The sequence below is a fragment of the Centroberyx gerrardi genome, chromosome 2 (genome assembly GCF_048128805.1).
Source record: "Centroberyx gerrardi isolate f3 chromosome 2, fCenGer3.hap1.cur.20231027, whole genome shotgun sequence".
Lineage (NCBI taxonomy): Eukaryota > Metazoa > Chordata > Actinopteri > Beryciformes > Berycidae > Centroberyx > Centroberyx gerrardi.
This window is the reverse complement of record NC_135998.1, coordinates 32735950-32760021: the sequence shown is the minus strand read 5'-3', so window position 1 is coordinate 32760021 and position 24072 is coordinate 32735950. Positions and strand designations below refer to the sequence as shown.

The 24072-nt window shown below is 39.4% G+C and overlaps 1 protein-coding gene across 1 annotated transcript in view; it reads right to left on the bottom strand.

Moving 5' to 3' along the window:
- tln1 (talin 1) overlaps positions 1 to 24072 on the bottom strand; it is a 93852-nt gene that overhangs the window by 61036 nt on the left and 8744 nt on the right. Inside the window, exons 2-3 of the mRNA XM_071926126.2 lie at positions 6657 to 6724; positions 1437 to 1600 (exon numbers count right to left, since the gene is read on the bottom strand). Of these exons, the coding sequence (XP_071782227.1) occupies positions 1437 to 1566 (130 nt within the window). The 5' untranslated portion in view covers positions 1567 to 1600; positions 6657 to 6724. The remainder of the gene's footprint in view (positions 1 to 1436; positions 1601 to 6656; positions 6725 to 24072) is intronic.

Here is a 24072-nt window from a genome sequence, read left to right as displayed (position 1 = left end):
CAGGTTGACCAGATCAGTGGGTCTGTGCTTGGATCGATGTCTACACAGTAATAGCAGCATATGGAGCGCTATGGAATAAGCCGAGCCTACTGGCATCTGAAGCTGTAACCCTAAATCAAGCGACGTTAATACAGATTTGAAAATGTGATTCCTTTGTCTCTTTAGGAAATTATGGAAGCCCATTCCCGCCACTCAATAAAATAAAAAACGACTCAACTGTGAGTTTTTTTCTCACAATTCTGACTTTATATCTTGGAATTATGAATAATGTTAGAATTCCGAGATATAAGCTCAGAATCTGAGAAATAAGTCAGAATTGTGAGGGAAAAAAGTCAGAATTCTGAGATATAAAGTCATAATTGGGAGATATAAAGTCAGAATTCTGAGATATAAAGTCAGAATTGGGAGATATAAAGTCAGAATTGGGAGATATAAAGTCAGAATTGGGAGATATAAAGTCAGAATTCTGAGATATAAAGTCAGAATTGGGAGATATAAAGTCAGAATTCTGAGAAAAAAACTGGGAATGGGCTTCCATAGAAAATAGCTTGGTAAACTTCAAAGTTTAGAATTTGGTCATCTAAGATAAGCAGAACAGTAGAAACAAGCAACAGAATTTGGGTGAGATGTTGATATCGGCTTCTCGCTCTCTGTCTCTTAAAGTTATTCACAGGTTGGGACACGTATGGAAGAGAGTTGCTGTCCCACTTGCACATAGTAGAAATAGCTTTTCGACAGGCATGTGACAGGTCAGCAACTCTTTTCCTGACCCTGTAATCAACAACACAAGTTCTTATTCTAATTCTAATTCTAATTCTTCTTTGCCTTATTCCCTTCCCATCCCCTCCTGAATTCTGGATCAAATTCAGAACCCAGGTCGCAGGTTGCTAAGGCGCAGCCCCCATCCCTCCAGACCATGGTGCAACTCTACACTCAGCCGGTCCACTCGGACTCTTCTCCCACCTGGCTTCCCATTTGTGGAAAGACCTGAGAAATACTTTGTTAGGTTGCATTGAGTTACATTATGATGTGTTCAAGCTCTATTCAGTAAAAATGAGCATTGGGCGAAGGTAAATTATAACGTTATCATGATGTGTTCAAATTTAATCTTGTAAAATTTAGTTTTTGGCGAGAAACTTGAATAAATACAGTTGTTTGAAGGAGAAATTTGTTGATGTTTTCACAGCAATATAAAAAAATAGATATTAAAGAGGGAATTATGACCTGTTTAACTTCCTAACACTAGTTCTAAGCAGCTTATAATACATAATTAAAACTACCAATGCCAAGAATTTTTTTTAATCAAAGCAAATATTTAAATAAAAACATAATCATTTATTTCCTAATCACTTTTTTTTTTAAATATATTGTATTACTGACTATTTTCTGAATGCTTTGTCTCTTTCTAATATGCATGCCAATAGAGGGAGACTCACGCTGGCCAAGCTGTGCCTCAGGGACTCTTTCCCTGATGATGCGACAGGCGTCGTACACCATGGTGGAGGGCTCAAACTGCATGGTCTTCACTACGTTCCCCACGCCGATCTTTAATGACAGGGCCACCATGATTGCCGCTCTTGCGCTTCCACTGAAGTTACACCTAGATAACACACAAGAGGAGGGCGGTTAGACAGCACCAAACAGATTCCCTGTGATGGAAGATAAAAACATGTTTTAGGTAATTCAATCCTGAGCTATTTGAGAAATAACAGCATTGTGTGATCAGCATCCAAACAATATTTGGGTCCAAGCACCAAAAATAAAACAAAACTATGGGTACAGGAAGTCACTTTGCATGTCGTCCCAGAAAACATAGGAGTTATTTTGGGAATTGGCTGAACTGTGACTTTAAGATGAAGCTGAGGAAGTTAAATCGAGGGTAGCAGACAACAGTAACGGTTTCATTTTCTTACTGCTACTACAGTTGGCAGAAATGCAAGCTTAAAATGGAAGGACTTACATAGCAAGAATAAATTAATCTGTGCCTGGAATGATTCCTATGCAAAATTAACTACTTTCCATGCCCAAGCAGCTTATTTAGACCTGTCTGAGTAAATGTTTTAGCAGTCCTAAGGGTTAGACTTGGTGGTTGTCAAGTGACTCGTGAATATGACTGTGGAGTAGACATGTGGATTCTGCCATACAGCCATATGATTTCTGAGTGAGCTATGGAGATAATTATTTAAAGCGTAGATCAGGGATAAGCGACCATTCGTCATGGAGGGAAGAGTGTATGCAGGTTTTCATTCCAACCAAACACTACAGCAGGTGATTTCACTGATCAGCACGTATTCACCCATAGAGGAGGAACTAATCGGTGAAATCACCTGGTGTAGCCTTTGGTTGTAATGAAAACCTGCAGACTCTTGATGTTAACATGGGTGTTTGATTGCATACAAGAATATATAGTTGTATAGAGTATGTGGCTAGTTACAGTTGATTGAGAAGCATTTGGACTAGCTCACAATGCACTGAGCTAAAGGAAAAATGCAAGGTATTACAAGTTACTTATACGTTTTTGAGGATGACATAAGGAGACACAGAAAATGTCAAATGATATAGATTTAAGCATTCACTGAACATATCCAAATGTTAGGTTGACACAAACAAAACTACTGCATTTTGTTAAAATCTCAACATAGCTTGGTTGATCTACTTAAAATGATGCTTCTTACCAAAGAAGATTTACAAGTGGACTAATTACTATATCATGATTTTACAGTCAGCTGGGCTTTTAGTGCAAAGTAAAAAGAATGGATCATGGATCACCATTTACTTGGTGTGAATAAAAGCCATTATTTTAGTTTTATCAGCATTCAAATCCAACTTAAGTTGCAATATATATAGTTGTGATTGTACAATGTCGAAAGCAGATTGTAAATACTGAAAAGCTTTACATACACTTAAAGAAAACACAGGTTAACCCACACACTGAGTTTGACACAAGAGGTAATTCATAAACCAAACTAATACTTACCAGCCTTTGTTTTAAGATATTATGATCGACTGTGCCAAAAGCTTGCAAAAGATCAATAAGCAAAGCAACACAGTGTTTGTTACAGTCCAGAGCATCAATTATAGCATTCATGACTTTAAAGGCTGCAGTAACAGTACTGTGCTGTCTCCTAAAGCCTGATGGATGCTTTGATAAAATATCACTTTAACTCAAAAACTTGCTCGCTCACCTGTTTTTCAAGACCCTTGGCCAAAACAAACAATTTGGAAATGGTAATAGTTATTCAAGGCAGGAGGTTCACCACTCTTCAACAAAGGGAGGACATAGGCAGATTTCCAATTAGAATAAAGAGAGCATACTAGAATTTATTAGAAATAAAATCAGGAGCTACTTTTAAAAAAATAAGGCTCCAGATTGTCAGGTCCTGCTGGTTTTCTGGGATCAAGTTCAAGTAAATCCTCACCAACAGAGAAATGAGTAAAACAAAAAGTCTGACTGGAATCAACACAAGGCAAGGTTAGCACAGTACCAGAAGTAGTCAAGGGGTCAACAAGAGTACATGATTCAATCAGAGATCCAGATGACGGACAGTTGTGTACAACAGCAGCACAATGACAGCACAGAGAAAGGGAAGCAGCATGTCATGTATTGACATTAGAAGAGAGTCCATTTTGCCAACAAAGGCAACCCAAGGTCTGAAATTACCACCCAATGTTGTTAAAATTTGTCTTCGGTGAATAAATCAATCAAGGTCATCTTCCACTCTGGCCAGTAGCTTCTTGAGACAATAACATTTGAATGCCTTGGCATACAGTCTTTGGTCTAACCCTAACCCTAGCCACCTCGAAGAAAAAATGAAAAGACAGAGACAAGAACAAATCTAGATGCTGTGCAGTGCCATGGCACCTAGCTAGGTTAGCAGCATCAACTGTTTACATTCACAAATAGTCTCAAAACTGTAATTCTGCCTGCTGTTTTCAGAGTAGGGTATGGTGATTTATAGACAACAGCTGGCAACAGGCCAACAGGGTTTTATGACAATATATTTAGATGCATCCGTTTGTTTAGCAGCCTATAGAATGTGGAAGAAATTCACTTTTCCATTCTCCTGAGCCTAATCTACAGGATACTGACCCTCTCCTTGGGCATAAATTGGTACTAATCATACAGTGCATGGTAGAGTGGGCCCTGTTGTTGAGTTACATGGTGGGTCTATTATATTTTATATCTTGGAGAATAAGTGAAGATTGAAGCCTTTAGTTGAACATAGTTACTCTATAATGCATAACATTTTAGGATAAGAGAGAAGAAACAGGAACAGAGCTACATCTCTGTCTACATCTCAGTGATTAGATGGATGTCCAGAGCATGAGCGAAGTTCAAAATGATCACTCTGTTCAACTGCTCGGACAATTTTGTGATGGAAGAGAACAGTCTAGTGCGGACCCCCTACTGCACCTCTCGTCCTTCTTAGGTGCGGTCAAGTTCACGGCAAGTCACCTCAATACCAAACGGGCGCAAAAAAACACAGTGTGCCCAGCGAAAATGCCGCTTCGCTGGCGCAAAGCCACCCGCCATCACAAAAATAGAGCCCAAAATGTCAGCAAACAACTTAACCTGATTAAATGAATGAGACTGCATTATGTAAGACACAAATACCCACTGTTTTACATGATACAATTTGACTTGATCATTGGCCACTAATTTCATTACAGATAAATAATGGTGTTGGGATGCATAATTTGTTAAATTGAACATGATCATGATTTCCTGCATAGTTATTCTTCTACATATTTTAAACATCTATATACCCAAACAAACCTGTGTAAACAATATTCCAATACTGCAACATACTGTACTAACCCATCTGGACAAACACAGAACAAATTCTGTGAAAATCTCTCTCGAACACACTGGCTCACTGTTTTGTGATCCATGTGACTTGCCCCAAGATCAAAGAGATCTGAGCCATTCAGGAATTAAGTGTCATTGGCAAAATGGACTGATAACAAGAACACAAAGTGTCACATGTGGTTGTTTTAATGATGGTTAATAAACAATGGATGGGTTGGGTTTCCTGCTGGTGTGTTACTCCCATTACTAAAAACACAGATGCTGAGGAGATGAAGTTCCAACTCAAGTAAGACTGATTTCTTGACAGGGACCTTCAAATAACAAACAACACAAACAAGTATTAATTACAATGTCACATGACGGGATTTTCACAATGTGAAGCTCAGCTCAGGTTGTTTATCAAGACAGTTCTCTATTTTGTAGAGATGAAACCATTTCTGCTGTTAAAAAAAAAGCGCTTTTCTGAGAGGAAAAGAAAACTTTCACGAAACTTACCGAAAGAAACAACGATTCACAAGATATTGTCAATTCATTTTGCCTATATTCCAGGAAATAATTTGAGAAGTGTCTTTGGGTTTAAACGCAATCTTAATTACCAGAGGTAAATCTCATTTGGATGTGCTGCCTTTCTCTCTGACTTCCCCTCTGGCTGGGACAGAAATGATGTGGAAGTTGCAGTCCTGGTATAAATAGAGTGGCCAACACTCTGGCTCTGTGTGGGCCTGGAAAAGGATCCACTTCTTGGGTCAGCAACATAAACCCTCCAAAAGAATGTGGCTTTTCCTCTCATGAAAACTCCCGCTTAAAATAGATGAAAAAAAACACTACCAAGCAGCCTAGAGGTTTATCACTCTGGGGTCTAGAGTAGTGTCTGTTTCTTGAGGCATTCATATTTGTCAATATGAATGACAGTCCATTGTTATTGCAGGTTGTTTCACTGGTGTAGATGGACAAGAGGATTGGAGATAGGACACAACCTTGGGGGACCACTGTGTTTAAAACCATTTAAAACCATTCTGTCCTTTTGAAGACTTTAATCCATACAGTCAGTGTTGTGCTGACTTGTAAACCTTGGAGGTTCAGCAGTATGTTAGTGTGTACTGATGCACATGAAGTGATGCATTTTACGTTTCTGGTTTGTCTGGAATAAACAGAAGAAGACCTGGCTGAACAGACAAAGAAAAGAGCGCCACCTTCAGGTACTCAAACTTCAACAGAAAATCCACAGAAAAGACGTCACAATATGGGCCACACTGTTTGATTAACAAGTGATCTCTTTTTGTGGTCCCTTCTTTGCCACCCAATAGACCCAATAGCCTAGTTATGAGTTCAAATCTAATCAAAATCCAAAATTTGGTCTAAATTACTTTGGCCTTTGACATTTTAGCTTATAACTTGCATGGCTTGTGATTGGACGATTGCTACGGAACTTGCTGGGCTCCAAATGTCAGTGATAATAACCAAGTCAGCCAATGAAAACATTGTCTTATTTGGCCTCCATCCATGCCGCTTATATCAAACCAGAGTGTTGCTGCGTTCATAGCAGGTGAGCATATGATATGTTATGCAATGTTATGATATCGGTGTGAGTTGAACAAATACGTTTTAAAGTGAGTTATTTGTCCCAAAGCAATTTCAACATCACGGATCTTGTTTGTGTCAACCTAACATTGCAATATGTTCAGTGAAAGCTTAAATCTATATAATTTTTGGCGTCTCCTTGCATCATCCTCATAACACCTTACATTTTCCCTTTTGCTCAGTGCATTGAACAACTCCAAATGAAGCATTTGAAGCATAATCAACAGCAGATTTTAACTGGACAGAAGGTGAGAGGGCGATGTACCTGAATGAAGTGGTATCTTAGTGGGAGTTTTCTTCCCAGTGGAATGATGAATTTTGGGTTTCTTCTCCCTGGTTGTAGAAAAAGAGAAAACGTTAGAATAATCACCTTTATTCAGCCGGCAGTCTTCACAGATCTCAAATTTACCAGAACCCAACTCCGACATCTTTATGATCCAACAGCAGATGATGTTGGACAAGTCATATTAAATCAGCGAGACTATGGATGCTGTGGAGAAATCGTAAATCTAAGCTGTACTTCACTAAGCCCTAAAATAAAAGCATAACCAACAGCAGTCAACTGATTTTATTTATTGAAGATCCACTAGAACATACACAGATAAGACAAGCTCCTAAAACTGAAAATACTCTAGTAATGATTTTGTTACAGTACATAGTCCCTATACAGAATATTCAATCATTCACTTTAAACACTCATTTCCAATACTTTCCAATGTCATTAAAAATTAGACTTAGAAAGCTTTTCATATATTCCATAAGTCCACTCGCCAAACCCTGCTTTTACTTAGGTTTCTATTACTTTTTTTTTTTACTATTTACTTACTTCCAATACCTACTACACTTAACATTCTATTCTTTATGCTATTATTGGACTGATAATGTTTTTAGTGATGGTTTACTTTGCTTAGATATAGTCCATGTTCACTGTCAGTAGATTTAAAAGATGTGGAAGATGCCAAAGATGCACTGGTCTTTGTGGAGTGCTGTATTTTACTTGAGAGAATCTGGATTTTTCTTCATTCCCACATTCACAGCAGGCACATACAGCAATGCTGACAAACTTAAACAAATGCAACCTAAAGGTACACAAGCTTCTGTTCTCTCTCAGTTCCTCTCTTTTTCTGTCTTTTGCACTTTCTGAAGAATGCAAAACCAAGTTTAAACTCCTTTCGGGGTCTCTGGGTTTCATATGCAGAGCTCTTGGCTTGACTACGGCTGCTGATACAGAAAACTGCTACTCGTCCATTAATTATTTTGGTTTGTGGATATCACTCGACCTATCATAGATGAAATAACATCTCAATTCAGGGCACATCCTCTTCCTGACCTGTGAGCTATTTTAGTTTGGGAGTCGAGGCAATTCAAGTGTCATGAGCTTCATTTCCAGACAAAACTGCAGCTCTGTCTGCCGTGGAATGACACAGTTGCTGCGAGCTCCCAGTCAGACCCAGCGTGTCGTGATGTCATTTCCTGTTTTAAAAAGCCTTCCACTGCCATAAAAGGGAATTGTAGCTATCTGTAGGCTCGCTGCTATGCTCCAGCTGGGAGCAGTGTATCCTGTGCAATTTGAAGTCTGTAGTGAGGGTAGGGGTGGTTTGTTTAGCTCCAAGAAACATGAGAAACAACAAATCTAAAGCACATTCATGTATATAAGCTTGGGATTGTGCTTATTATATATCAGAGAAAAATCCTATAAGAAGTTTAAGAGCTTTTAAGCACACAAGGCCAGAAAGATGGACGTTGCACTTAATCCACACACAATACCTATCTGACAATCAATGACAAAAATGACAGTCGACCTTCCAGTTTGTCTGATATCAAGTCAAAACGAGAAAGTGAATCCATTTTCAAAATACAAAGCCTGGAGATCCACAACCAGTCAATGTGGTTTCATAAAAATCTTGAGTTTAGACTTCCCGCTATACAACAAAGGCAACTGATGTGTGCAACAGATAGCTGGTGTTAGCCCATCATGTCAAAGTTCATAAATTATAGCGGGGATGCCTCCCCCCCCTCCCCATCCTGACTGAGAAGAGGAAGTACCCAGCCAGAGCAGCAATTACTGCAGTTACTGAGAAATGAGGAAGAGTGCGCTCAAAATCTGCAAACAGCTGCCACAGTGAATCAGTTTGGCAGGAAAAGAGAAGCACCAGGGATCCAAGGACCCAAAACATTGAATGAAACATTGATTGGATGGCGTTTGGTATGTTTGTAGATATGTAGTATACAGCAGCGTTTCTGGGGTTGAGATTATTTCGGGACTGATATATCAGTCTAACCCGTCACATGTGGATTAAATGCTTTCACAGGGGAAAGTTTTCACCAGACTACGTGAACTGACCTACAGTACGCTGACCCACTGACTGAAGCCAAGCGGGTTGCCAGTGTGTCTAGCAGGCATATTTTACCACTGAACATGCTAAACTTGTCCTTTCAAGTCCGGAACATAAACATGTTCAAGGTTGCAAAATTTATGAGGAAGCTGGAGTTGAACATGAGCATCCAAACAAGATAGCTACTCAACTATTTGAACCCTATTTGCCAACTTCCTAAATGTGACTAAACTGTATATGCCTACCGGTCAGCTGACCACTCGAGCCCTGCTTGACGATAAACAATAAAAATCCCTTGCTCTCTGTTGCCTAAGCAACCCTTGACCTTGTTGATCCACTTAAAACGGAACAGCAAAATGCTAAAAAATATTATTCAGACCATCTCTGATTGCCAAAATCATCACTCATAGTCATGGGATCTAATCCTTCTCGTGCACTTTAGACCTAATCTCCTAGTCCCTGTCTTCAACCCATCTATCCTCACTGTTGAAAATGGTGAATTTTGTTTTTGTTTTTTCCCCCTCTCTATTACTGTCTTCCATAGCTTCTAATCAGTACAACCAGTCAGGTTCCAATAGAGAACCATGTGCAAACTGTACAGAAAGACACCTATTTCTTGAAGTTTATTTCTATACTACTTTTAATGTTATTTACCAAAAACACAGAGGATAAAAAACTCCAAATCCTACCCTTTGACAGGTAGTAACTCAACTGTTTCAAAACTCAGCTACCCGGTTGTTCACCCACTCCCGCTCTAGAGACACCCATCCTTCAACACCTTCACTGGCTCACAATACAGCAACAGAATCCACTTCGAGATCCTCCTCACCACGTACAAAGCTCTCAATAATCTTGCCCCCACATACCTGACAAACCTTCTCCATCTCCGCACCTCCATCCGCCACCTCAGACCAGCTGATGCCAACCTCCTGACCCCCATGACCAGGACCAAACACTGTACCTTTGCCATCGCTGCCTCACCCTTTTCAAAACTGCCTACAATATCTGACTCCCACTGCCTCTGCAGAAATTAGTAATATCATATTGCAGGTGAGTTAATTTCAAAAATAAGTCTAAATCCTCTAAATATTGTTTGTTTACTTACACTTATATATCACTTATTCCACCATTGTGGGTCGTGCACAGGAAATAACCACTGATCACAATGAATTCTGGGTAAGATACGCTCCTGGAGTCTATATCGTTGTTGACTCCCTCGGCCCTCGGCTGATCTCAGAAAGCTCACTTGAGTTATCAGAGTAATGGAACAGCACTTAAGATGGCAGCAGGGATTCCCCCAAGGGGAAGTGCTGAGGGGAAGTCAACAAGGGCAGGTTGAAACGACTAATGAAATGCACCGCTAGTCTTGACCCCTTGTCCCCTACAAAATACAGGTCCATCTCCAAACTCCCTCTTTTATCCAACGTTTTACATAAAGTTGCCTAAACTCCTTTATAAGTCAAGATAATCACGCTTCTTGTTGTAGACCGATAACATTTTATTAAATCTCTTGAGAAACCGGGTTGATCTCAGGGATAAAGCTCTTCACTGGTTCAACTCCTATCCTTATTCTCTGTTAACATCATTTTCACTGTCATATTGACAATACACAATTTTATCTGTCTATGAAACCGAACAACACTAACAGTCTGGCCACTCATAAAATGCCTTGCAGATATTAAGTATTGGATGTCACAACTACGTGAAACCAAACTACAAATAGCCCTTTTCGTTTTACCCAACTCCATTAAATTGATTCACCATGAATGAAGTACTCTGTCTGCCAATGCAAAGCCAATAGCAAGAAACTTAGGTTAACTTAATTTTTTTTAAGCTAATTTGAGCTTTGGTGAGAAACCTAAAAGGTTGTTCAATCTTGTTTCTTTGAACTGAAGAATTTTATCCTTTAGTTATGTGGAGAAAGTCATCCATGCTTTTATCTCCTAGACTACTTTAACTCTGTATTCCTGCCTCAGTCTCTCTCTTGTCTCCAACATGTACAAAATGCAACAGCCATGATTCTTACTTGTAAGGTAAGGTAAACTTCATTATCCCAATAGGGAAATTTGGGCAGTCAAGGTACAATACATCGACAAACAGCAAGCTAAAACAGTAAAGTAATTGGTCTAGATGTGTGTGTGTGGGTCTGTTTGTGTGTATTTGTTGCATGCATGATTGCCTAGTAAATTTTTCTTTACATTGGCTGCATTGGCTATCAGTCCAAAGTCCAAAAGTTTTCATATGCTGCAACCTAGTCCTACGAATTTCGTTCAAATGTCACAAAAATTGCTGCACAATGACAGAATTGACAGAATTTTGAATTCTTGGGTCATGAATACATCGTAGTCAATGGAAAATAGAGCATATTTACACATCCAGTTTTCAATCTTCATGAAAACGAAATTACATAAAAATACAATTTACATAATATCTATATTATTATATTATAGCGGAGCCTGATTTCAGAATTTTATCTCAAAATGTGAATTTTTGACAGCTTTATGATTTTTTTTTCCTTATATGAGCTGTACACACATGAACTCAAAGTACAAACTTGAACTAACCTATCGATCTTCTTCCCCTTTTAAAAAAAAACAAAACCCAAAAACAAACAAACAAACAAACAAACTGATTCAACGAATGCTACTTATTCCTATTAAAAGACTTAGCTGTTGAAGACTGTGATACACAGTTGGTTTCAGTACTGTTGACAAAATGCACTTATTGTAAGTCCCTTTGCACAAAAGCGTCTGCTAAATGACATAATGTAATGTAATGTACAAACAAACCACATATGATGCCACTGCTTGGTTAGCTCAACACGCTCATGACCTGCAGTTGGATACAAACATTGTGAGTTCAAGTCCTGGGTGGCGTTTCAGAAATGTGACGTTAATGCAAGAGCTTATGCTGGCTTTATCATGTAAACAAGGTTACATTAATGCAACTGCCTACGTTGCCTTAAGTATGCGCAAAGCTGGCGGCAAAGACACAAAGTCTTCTTTTTCTATTGCCAGAATTCTTGATTTGAAGAAAGAAAGTCAATTTGATAAAAGTCCTCAATGCGATCGATAGGGCCCTTTGCTGCACGTCATCCCCTCTCTCTGACCTGTCTCTCTCTACTGTGACTGTGCAATAAAGCATAAATGTCAAAAAATAACCTTTTAAGAAAAAAAAAACAATGTACATGTGTGCAATGTACTCTGCTTGATGCGCTACGTGCTTGGCCCCCTGCTCGCAGCTTTAATTGTATTTGTTCATCAGCCAAATTATTTGTATTGTGATAAATCCGGAAATGGAGCTTAAATCAGAAGTAGGTATGGTTTAGACTTAAACTTTTAAATAAGTTTTGTAACCCTTGTAATCATTGCCATTGTTGACATATTAAAGCATTAAACTTGTGGTTTTACAGTGATACCAATAATAATGAAGTATAAAAACACCAACCTAGATGTTATGTATACATAAACATAGGCTTTTCTAAGCGCAGCCCTAAACTACTATAGCCATAAACGATTTGAAACAGGAAAGAAAATCTCCACGCTTAATTTACTGTATGCTTGTATCACCTTCATTATGAACACTGAGAGAGACTAAACAGTCAATTATAAACACCTTCATTATGAACTACCTCTCTCTGTCTCTGTGCTTTATTGGCATGACAAAATTCACCCATTTGTATTGCCAAAGCATATTACATGTGCAACAATATGAACAATGTGAATGATGTGAAACAAGTAAAATAAAAAAATATTACACTATTACAATACTTGTGGCATGTCAGAATATATTTAGCTGCTGTGTTGCAGCTTGTCTTCTCCTCTCCCAGAAGTTAGGGTATAGCTAGTTAGGCTTCTGAAATTTAGGTGGAACTGTTAAATTTTTGGGTAATAGTAATTTCTAATTTGGTTATATTTAGGACAGGTGATGATGAAGTGCAGCTCTGTCTCCACCACTCCCATGTCGCAGTGTGAGCACAGCCTCTCCTCTTTTGGTAGCCATGTTTTTCTGTGGTGGCCTTTTTCAACAGCCAGGCTGTGCTCATTGAGTCTGTACTTGGTCAAGGTGGTTCTCAGTCTTTTTAGGGCCAGATAGCATTACATTTTATTTTGGTTTTTAGATTGCGTGTCCCAATAAGTAATGTAATTTTGTTTTTGTTGAGTTATAATTTGGTGGATTCTGATGTTCTGGTCCTGAGGCTGTAAAGTGTTAGTGTTAGTGTGTGTTAGTGAGCTGATCGTCAGGACCAGCTGAATGAGGGGATTGTTTTTGCTCAACTCTCGGTACTGCAGGGCTTTGTAATGGAAAAGGGTCACAGTCAAAGATATTGAATATCGGCATAAAATATCGGCTATTGGCAGCTTGAATCGAAAAATATAGGCATCAGTCTTCAAAAACCCATATCAGTCAAATCCTAGTGTTAATCCACTCCCAGGACTTCAATTGTAAAGTGACAGCAGTGTTGTCAAATGACATCCTCAACCCAGACCTCCTCTCTATCTCCAGCACTCAGCTACATCTGTTCATGACCAGTTCGACCTCTATCTAATGTCCTTCATCCTATCTGGCCACTGTGCTGTAGAGTTAACTGTCCATCAACAACCAAATGAGTATTAATACAACTTATCTCATTGTGCCAGAGCAGCAAAGGGTATTTTCACAACTGTGCACCAGGGTTGATAAGTGCACCACGGGGTAAATCTAATTCAATTTCTCTGTACACATCACCGAATCCCTGAAGCTTTCTGCTGTTAATGGTATATGTCAAAACACAACTGGTTCAGTACACCACTCTTTTACTCCATTTTACTACCACAGATGAAGTGTTAGATGAATGTTGACCTACTAAGTATTGACTAATAATCTGTTTCATGTAAGACATCTTCTAGGTGAGATTGGGAAGTTCAGGTGTTGCATATTTCCATTGATAAGCAGTCTGTTATCGTTTGGGCAGAAATCCATAGTGTTTGGTGAAATAGAACCGCAGTGTGTGATGTTAGTTTTTTTACGATCGCTAGCAAGCGTTTTTCAATACTTATAATACTTTTTCTAAACTCTTCACACACCAACTCACCTACAACACACAGTTGGCAAAACAGTTCATTTTATTCTCAAAATCGCATATTGTAAACTAAACACCAACACTAATTTTCAAAATGCAAGAATACTTTGTCAAAATACACTAACTCTACCAAAACACTGCAAACATGTCTCAAAATCAAATAATTCTTTCAAAACACTAGCACATGTTTTCTTCCAACAGGAACATTTAGTCAATCACAGCACAATGACATACAAAATACTAACAGCAGATGGTATTACAGAAAATGCATTACTTTACATATGTCAGTTCTACCCTTATACAATAGACAGTATATTGATAGTCAATTGTTTTTCGCACTGCAGTTTCTTCTGAAGTCACTCTACATTTATCTTTTGTTGAGTGTAGTAAATATACGCATTTTTTTCTTCTTTTTTGCAAACATTCTCACCGAGCAATGTCCAGACATATCTGATTGAAAAGCCTAGTGTATACAAAAGACAGCCTCTGAGCATACAAATCACTCGATGCTGTAAATTACGTAGTATGTGGGCATGTGCAACAAATTAGACATTACATCTCTGGTGAGTTTTGTGTGTTAAGAGCAGAGGTCTTACCCGGCCAGCGTCAAAGTGTGAGGCAACCAGGGGGTTAACTATGAAGCTAGCTAACTGAGTTAGCTGGATTGCTACTTCAACAGCACCCAGCTGCAGACCCGGAGAAGCCCCTGGCTAGGCTAGGCGAAGTTAGGGATAGGGGTAATTGTGCTATGCCAAGGGGCTTCTCCGGGGCTGCAGCTGGACCACACTGTAACTGCTGATTTCGGGGGTTGCTTTTATTTTTTCCAGTCTAAGGTGCAACTGCGACTAGCAACTAGCAACTGCGAGGCATGATGTTAAAATATATGGCCACTAAAATCTTTGCTATCACTTCTGGGAACTCAGATTACTAACTAACGTGAACTGAGTGGCTACCGGTAGCCTTTCTGCCTCTGAGATGCGCCCACACTTTATGTGACGTTGCTCGGAAACTCATCTATATCTCTGAATTAGATTGGCATAATGTAATGAAATTTGATATACTGCAAAATCGGATTAATTGGCCTATGACAATAAGGCTTGTAACTCAAAGAGAATCGCTATGAAACTTGGTAATCATGGTTGAACTTCCATTTGGGAGCCAATATTGTAAACAAGAATTTGTTCTTAATTGGATATTAGGTAAATAGAAGTATTGAAAGCCTCACTGGCAAACTTTGCAACAAAGAAATAAAATGACTAATTGTGGCGCACATTTATTGGTATTCAAGACCTTAGAGGAATATAAATGTGAAATCTAGCCACAAACTACCTTTTGCTGTCACTTTCCCTGCAACTTGTCCTGTCATGTCCTTGTCCTGTGCCATGTATTTTCACCATCACAGACGGCACGCAGTCTCTGCGACGCGCAGAATAGAACTGGCTGAAAACTCCACTTGTGTGAGTGGCATTTCATGAAATTGTGGAATCCCATAGGAGTGGTGGTAAAAACCTTGTAGCGGAAACACTGTCCGCCAAACCCTACTCTCTTCCACACACCCTCACAGTTGAGGCCTGGCCTGCCCACATCCTTTAAATAAAGTGTTGGTGTATTTAGCAGGGCAACATGAGCCAGAGACAGTATGGCTGCTCTGCTGCCTCCGGCTCCATAGAGGAATTCAACCCTGCATTCTTCTGGAATACCAATACCAGAATATAGAGACAGACAGACAGACAGAGAGATAGAGGGAGAGAGGAGAGGTAGACAAGCTTTATTCGGCCTTATATCGCTGGCAGAAAGCAGAGGAACTTCATTCATTGAATCCCAGAGGAACACAAGAATGTGAGGAGGGAGAAATTTGAAAACAATTCAGTGGCATGTTAAGGGGGAAGACAGCAGGCTAATCTACAATTTGAGTCTCTTTCAAGCTAACACAAAGGATGTCAGCCAAAGGGAAGGGTTTCTTTAGAGTAAAAATCCACATGCAGTGTTTAAACACTAAGGAAGGCTTTGCTGAGAAACAGATTGACTTTCGTGAGGGTTTCATATGCTTTCCACTGTCCTACACACATTTTTTTCAACCGAGCGCATTCTTTACCCTTCGCCCACATATTACCAGCTTTTTTGGATCACAGTTCCATCCAGATATGGAAATGCTACTGTTGATGCACTCCAAGTCTGTTTTGGCTTACAACTATGGATTGCCAGTGACCTTATATCAGACACATCCAGCTTGGACAAAAGTAAGCGAAAGAACTTCCTCATTCAGTGCAGTTGTTAAGTGAGACTGCCAAGGGTTGGGTTCATAGTGTTTCAGAAAAGCCATGGTCATCTTAGGAAACACCGTCCCCTCTCCACAGGCCCTTCAGAAGGGTCATTTTTTCTTTTGTTGACTGAATGAAAGTGGAATCTCAGCTGTTAATCCAATTTTACTATGAAACGATGACATTCTTTAACGTTTTGCACCCTAAAATAAACACAGTACGAAACTAACTGCAGTCACATTTTTGGCCTGCTTGTGACCAGATGAGTAGCAGTACATTAAAGAGCTCAAAATCAGAGGAAAGCCCATTTGTCACTATTAGAAAACACACCCATCCTTTTTGAAAGGAAAATGAAATGCCTGCTTTCTACTGCTATCTAGACCAGAACACTTTCCTCTATGAATGGATAAACTAGGAATGCTCCTGAAATTCAACACAAGTCATAGAAAATGCTGCAAGCACAGCTAAAACCCTGCAACAGCATATGCATGAAAATAAACATAAGGCTACTTTGGGATGATAGCAAGGTATTGGAAAAAGAGAGGTAAATTCCTTCGTCCAACATAATGAAGGGGCAGGGCCGTGATTAGGATTGCATAACATCAGGCTCTTAGCCCAGAGGCAGGGACATAACTCTTCTAGGGGGTTCTGAAGGCATCCTCCCCCGGGGGATTTATTTTTTTCATTTTCAGTTGCTAACTACATCAATCTGGTGCAATTTGAGAGACTTCATCGCCTAATAATTTTCTATGGAAAAGCAGAAATCTCAATAAAGTATATGGTTCAAAGCAACAACTTGGAAGTGTTCACATGTTCAAACTCGCTTGAAACTGTCAAACACTGTAATTGAAGTTTTCTGTCAACGTTGGTAGCGCCTGGTCAGCGTTTTCTCTCTTAACACACATAGTAATGAAACAGTAGTTCATGTTTCACAGCAAACAATCCAGCAAGTCGTTGTGTCCTGCCATGGCATTTGAAGAGTTGTGATCACAAATGACTTTCTTTGTTTTATTTGAAATTATTAAGTCATTTCCTACACTTGACTACAAGTATTTCCTTGTTGGTGGAGTAGTATTTACCATCTGAAAGCTGAGGTGAACAGTATTTTCTAAAAGTATTTACCAGCTCAATACTGAGGTGAATGGTATTTTCTAGTTGGATGCTCATATCTATCATCTTTCTCATAGGACATGAAGTGGATCCATTTGAGTTTGACTGAAGTGAAAAAGAGTTAACAGATGACACAGACAGACATGTAGTAGCATAAAGTTACCAGAGTTTAAAATTCGAATTGTAACTAGCATGCAGGTTTAATGGAGAATTTACTGATGTGTAAAACCTAGTCTAGCTGGTTAACTGAAGGCACCACAGAAATAGAAATTTTAATAACAATGGCCTTGTTCACGTTTTTTTTTTTTTACAAACATGATACCTACTTTTAGTAAAAGCTATTCTGGTGGCAGACTGAATGTGTATGATGTGATGTTTGAATGGTTCGGGGCTAGGAAGGCCAACAGGCAGGGGAGGCTGTTGCCAAATGGGTGTGACATGCAACCTGGTAAACACTTAGGCTAGGTGTTAGTCTGGACTGTCACAGTATGAAGACTGCAACTGTATGGGGAGGTGCTGGGTGAGTGCTGGGAAGGTATTGAGGAAGGAAATGCTGAAGACTGCTGCTATAGTCAACACACTCGGCAGGGAAGTTACCACTGCTGAGAGGTAGTCTGGCGCATGAATATTTCAGTTGCTGCAATTTATTCAACCAGAAGAAAATAAAGCCACTTGTGCTCTCATTTCATACTAACTTTGTGCATTTAATCAGTGGCAAGGCAAATAATCAAGCTGTCTTGTATTTTTTTCCAAATTGAAATATGATCCTAAGATGAGTAAAATGGGTCTAAAGCAAACAAATTTTGTGAATTAAAATCATAGACAGGCCATATTTGAAATGTTATTTTCATTAGATGCAGGATTTCCCACACCACTTTACAGTCAATGTGGCCTGAAAATAATTCCACTAATTCCTGTATTTATTTTCATTGAGACCAAATTAATGTTGAGCAGACTGTCCCACTAGCATGTCTGCATCCAAAAGCACCATTGCAAGCTAATGAAGGGCATAGCTCATAGTAATGTACTGCAACTAACATAGTGGACAACTGAGGAATAAACATGGCTGAATGAATAAAAGTATTCTTTGCTTGCTCTATAGAGCAGACACTGGTGCTGAAACGGAGGACACATGACTTTTGAAGGCCTGGCTCTCTATGAAAAGGATAATGTTAAATCAAAACAGTCACACCTATTACCGTCATAACAGCAACTCAAAATCAATAAAATTGCATCTGCAGATAAGATAAGATAAGATGCATTTTATTGATCCCCTAGGGGAAATTCAGGAAATCTATTAGCATCATTAAGGAAAGTTGAGGTCACACTAGATGATTTGAATGCCGATTCTAAGCCCAATTTGAATCTGCGCTAGGTAGGGTACGGGGATGGAGACTGCAGACTGGTTGGCCAAGTCTGCTCGGCTCGTGTAGTGTGACTCACCCAGACTGAAATCTGAATGATACTGACAACAGCCAATAGGAGTTTAGACACAGGGGGAAGGAGAAGAAGATGAACGGGAAGAGAAGTTAACAACAATAATGCCCGTTCATGCAATATTCCCAACTCCACTTGCTCCTCTCTTGATAAACTGCTATACAATTTCATTTGGAGGAAAATCTCAGAAAAATATTATAACATGGCAGCGTGCCTGGATCAGTCCATATAAATATGCAATTACAAATTAGAAGTTTTCGCATCAACGTTGTTCTTGTTATGGTGTCACTTCAAAATACATTTGTAATGTAAACGTAGACTGTAGCTTCTATACCATGGATCAAGAAACAATGTAACATCTATTCTGTAATTATATTTACAGTGAACTATTCTGGACAAATGGGTAAATGTTTTTGAATGACGTAATTGGGTAGTGTGATCTCTTGTCTTCATGTATGAAGCCCATCTTTGTCCCGTCGGCTAGTGTGAACAGCCTCCCAACCAGACATTTAGTCTGAACTGCCCCAATCAGGCAAGACTTGAACAGTCCATACAGTTTTTTGTAGCCCATTTACTCACTGCACGTATACTTTACATTACTGACGAACCATTTTCCAAAGCATACCATCCTTTTTTAGATTTTTTAATGCATTTTTCACCCCATCCCCCCCCACACACACACCTAAGGACGGCAATAAGCCTGTCAAACAACCATAAAACACAAATACTCATCCATGTTTCTGGTAATCCTTGCGGTGCCAGAATACCTGGGATGAGACACATCGGAATGTGCCCAAAATCAAAAGAAATCTTTGATACAGATTCGTGGAACCTTGGGTAGAAGATTGTGTCCGACTCAACGTGATTATTTGACAGAATATTGCAATTGCAATTTAAACTGCGAATCATATCATCACAAATTTTCTTAGAACGTGATTTTGTGGAAAAAATAGATGTCAGTGTGCAGGATTTACTGAGTTTGAGTATGATGAAAGGTTTTCACCAATATTGTACTTGATTCATGGACCAAAGATTACCTGGAGTACTGAAACACCTGGTTCAGAAATCCATTTTTGACACCCTTCTCTCTTAAGGAATAAATTGCAGAGTTTCATATTGCGATTTAATTTTTTTTTTTTCAATTAATTGTTCAGCTCTACTCTAATGTATATCTCTTATTATGTAACTGTGATGTTTAATACAATAGTTATTCATATTATGATATTTCTTCACCTTTCCACAGGGCAGGTAGTCATGTTTGATACCAAAATGGTATTAGTGTGTCAGTGTTTCAACAGTCAACTATATTGTGTAGATCTTGGGGCCAAAATGTATGTTTTATGCATATGTAATGAGCCATTTCCCACCGTAACTCTAGACAGTACAAACCCACACATACACACCCGCTAGATCACAACAAAACCATATGTAACCTTGTCCAAATGGGACTTCATGCACTACGTGGTCCCGACATGTGTGCTAAAGGAGTCTAACAACAACTTTGTTCCAAAGTTTGTCTCCAAAGACGGACTCATCAATACAAGCCAACTAGAGAACCTGTTTCATCTTGAAACGAGAGAGAGCCTTGCTACCATAGATCTACCTCTTGTATATATATACGATATTCATTGATCTTTACCTGATTATTACCTCCGCCAAGGAGGTTATGTTTTCGGTGCCGTTTGTTTGTTTGTTCGTCTGTTAGCAGGATTACGGAAAATCTACTGGCCTGATTTTCATGAAACTTTGTGGAAGGGTGTAGCATGGGCCAAGGAAGAACCCATTACATTTTGGAGCGGATCCGGATCCGACTCACGAACAAGCAATAATAGCACGAACCTTGGCGGAGGTCTGCGCTCTCCGAGTGCCCTTCTAGTTGAGTGTGCTTTAGTTTAGTAATAAATATATTATTTCACATAGTCATCTCCATTGTGTGGGTTTAAATTCAAACAAGCTCAGAAATCAGATGAGACCCCAACACCAGCCTTAGACCCTCAATGCATACAACTCCCAAGAAAAAAAACATCACTGAAGCTCATTGAACTCTAAATTGTATATCAGATATCAGACACCATCAATAGCTACTCACACTACAACCTCTTCTGCTACCATGTAGGAAATCTTTCCAACTTGGAAATCCCGAATGGTATGTATGGTATGCTTTGGAAAATGGTCGGTAGTAATGTAAAGTATGCATGCAGTGTAGTAAGTAGTAAGTAAACTTTATTTATATAGCACCTTTCAAGACATTACAGTCACAAAGTGCTTCACATTAAGAAGCAAATATGGACACAGGATACATTATAGACATTCAATGGAGGACACAGTGACAACCAAATAAATAAATAAATACTTAGTGAAAATATAAAGCATTAAAATAAGAAAAATCTTGACAGAAAGGGTGGGCCTTTAGTAATTTCTTAAAACAAGGGACAGAGTTTGCCAACATTTGCAGGGAGGCTATTCCAGAGTGTTGGTGCCAAAACTGCAAAGGCAGACCTTTAGTTTTTAGGTTGGACCTTAGAATAGCCAACTACTACTACTCAGAAGACCCGAGGAGTGCTGTGAGGACTCAACAACTCAGTAATATTGGCTGGAGCCTGCATGCAAACCCTTGTACAGTATGTGATGAGAGGGATTTTGAAATCAATTGCATACTTGACTGGCAGCCAATGAAGAGAGGCCAGTATTGGGCTGATGTGGGGCCTACGGCTAGTGTTTGTCAAAAGCCTGGCAGCAGCATTCTGCACCACCTGAAGCCGGGACATCGCTGACTGGCTGAGGCAGGTAGGCGACGCATTACAATAGTCATGACGTGATGACATAAAAGCATGAATGACTCCAAATTATGGAACGACACAACTGATTTAATTTTGGCAATGTTTCTCAATTGGAAGTAGCAAGACTGAGCTAACTTCTTAATATGTTGCACAAAATTCATTTAAAGGTCAAAAATAATTCCTAGATTTTTAAACAGGGATTTAATTTTGGCTAGGGGACTGCCAATAACAAGGATTTCTGGAGGAAATTTTGTGCCATTCAACTTGCAGTAGCAGATAAAATGCAAAAAGGCCAATCTGCTGAGCTTGAATGATATGTATAGCTGTGTATTGTCGGCATAACAGTGACAAAACATGCAATTAAAATGACGAATTATGTGGCCCAGGGGAAGCATGTACAATGAAAACAGAATGGGTCTGAGAATAGAACCATGAGGAACTCCGCATCTCAGTGGGGCGGGTGATGAGACATAAACACAGATGGTTACAGAGAATACTCTATCAGACAGATATGATGCAAACCAATCAAGGGCAGCTCCAGAGATCACAACCAACCGATTAACCCTATCAAGAAGGATGCACTAAGGTCAAGTCATAACAAAAGAGAGCACTCTGCACCATCACAACACATTAAAATGTTATTTGTGACCCTGAGGAGAGCTGTTTCAGTACAAAGCCAGACTGAAAATGATCAAAGGTATTATTGTTTTTTACCGCGTTCAGGAGCTGATTGGAAACAAACATGAATACTCGTCAGAAAACACTTTTTTTCAGACAAAGCATACTAAGGAACCGCCTCAGAGAAATCCCATGAGAGTGTTGACTGTGGGTCAGAGGAATAACAGGAGGATATTAGATTTGCTGTGGATGCAGACATCAGCTGTAATGCTGATGCGGTCTGTTGGCGTCTTTGCTTGGCTGGCGAAACCTATAGTCCAGACAATAGCTGTGGTCTCAATGGTCACCTTCTGAAAAATGTCATTAACAATCACGGGGCAAAGCTACGACGCTTCTACTGACTGGCCCAGCTGAGAGCCGAGCTTGTCGAAAACCGACCGCCGGCCGGGCTCGTTTCTCGGTGCAAATCGTACTCCTCCACCCCTCCACTGAAAACCCCTCCCCTCGACGCCAAAAGAGTGACAAGAAAACATTAGTCATTGAAAAAAAACTTTGAACGAAAAAAAAAAGATTGTAAGTGCATGGCCAAAAAAACTATCAGGTGTGTTACATTCAGCTAGTTTTTATTTTTTGATGCCAATGTTTTATTTTTCAATACATTTACCAAGATTTTTGCAATAATTGCAATAAATACCATTTTCAATGAAGGTGTTTTTTTTTTCTTCTTTTTTTTCAATTCCAAATACAATGTCAAATACTAAAGTCTGAGCTGAGTATTGGCTCCTTACCGCTCCAGTAATATACCAAACTTTAACCAAATTTTACGTGAAATTGTCAGTTCCACATAACTTAAAAAAGACTGTGTATTGAAATGCGTTTAAAACTAATTTAGTTGTCATATAGCATGTCTCTGTGCTTGCATTAATAGTAGGCTGCTGTAAGTTAAGATGAGACTGAAAAATAATCTTAAATCACATAGTTGTTGGCAATCTCTCCATATTATGAGCAACAGTATTTCAACTTCCATGGCAGAACTCAATTTGGCAGGTTATAGGGTCCACCCCTGGCACAGTTCCCACAGTAAGCAATAAGCCAGCTAGCCTGAAATGCTACACATATCTGTTGCTGTGTACTAAATGTCCCCCCTCCTATTCCCCCTACCAGACACTGCAGGAGAAATTTGAAGTATACACCTTGGCTAAGAGACTATGTGTAAACCTCAGCCAACATAAGTACATAGGCGTTTCCATTCATTGGCTCTGGTACTGCTAGACCACTCACCGTGCCAAAAATCAAAATCACTGACTTCTTGTGAAATGCATCTTGATTCCACATCACCAAGTCGTCACTAACACATCACCAACATCTCGGTTGTCAGCAAAAAAGACAAGCTTACTACTCAACTTGGGCTTTAAAGTTCAACAACTGTTGTGACATAGTTTAAATAGCTGCTATCATCTCCGGAGAGTCGTTATTATCTCAATGATATCGGTCTGACTGAACTCCCCAGGCGTTTCACATCGCCTCGGGAATCCGACTAAGTCTAAAACAAATGATTTCTTGTGCCGGAGGAATAGCAGCACGTTGTCTTGACCAAATATGGCTGGTTGAAAACACTACAGCTGAGCGGCCTCTCCTGCACACTGGAATGAAAAGCAGATCTCCTAAACTGGAGTGAGGGTGGGCCATAACACATAATGTGCTGACACAAATCCAATAGTGGCTATTTCTTCTCTATAGCCCAGATCTGTTGGCTATCATTCCGTGCTGGTGGATCAGCAATCTTGTTACAATAAAATGTTGAGGCCTTCAAAGTGACACAGGAATTAAACTTCCCATTACTAACTTCAGAAGTCCAGCTGAATGACTTGCTCATCACAAGCTACACTATGACTTACACCCCCAGATGATGATAAACTTAATATAGACAAGCTTAGAAAGGTTCAGGAAATGTTTTATTAAGATGTGATGGTAAATGCGCAAATTTCACTCCTCTGACACTGCAAGTTAACACCCTTTTTGATTTAAAAAAAAAAAAAAAAGCCTTTCAATCCAAATGTTGGTTTCTTTGGGTAAA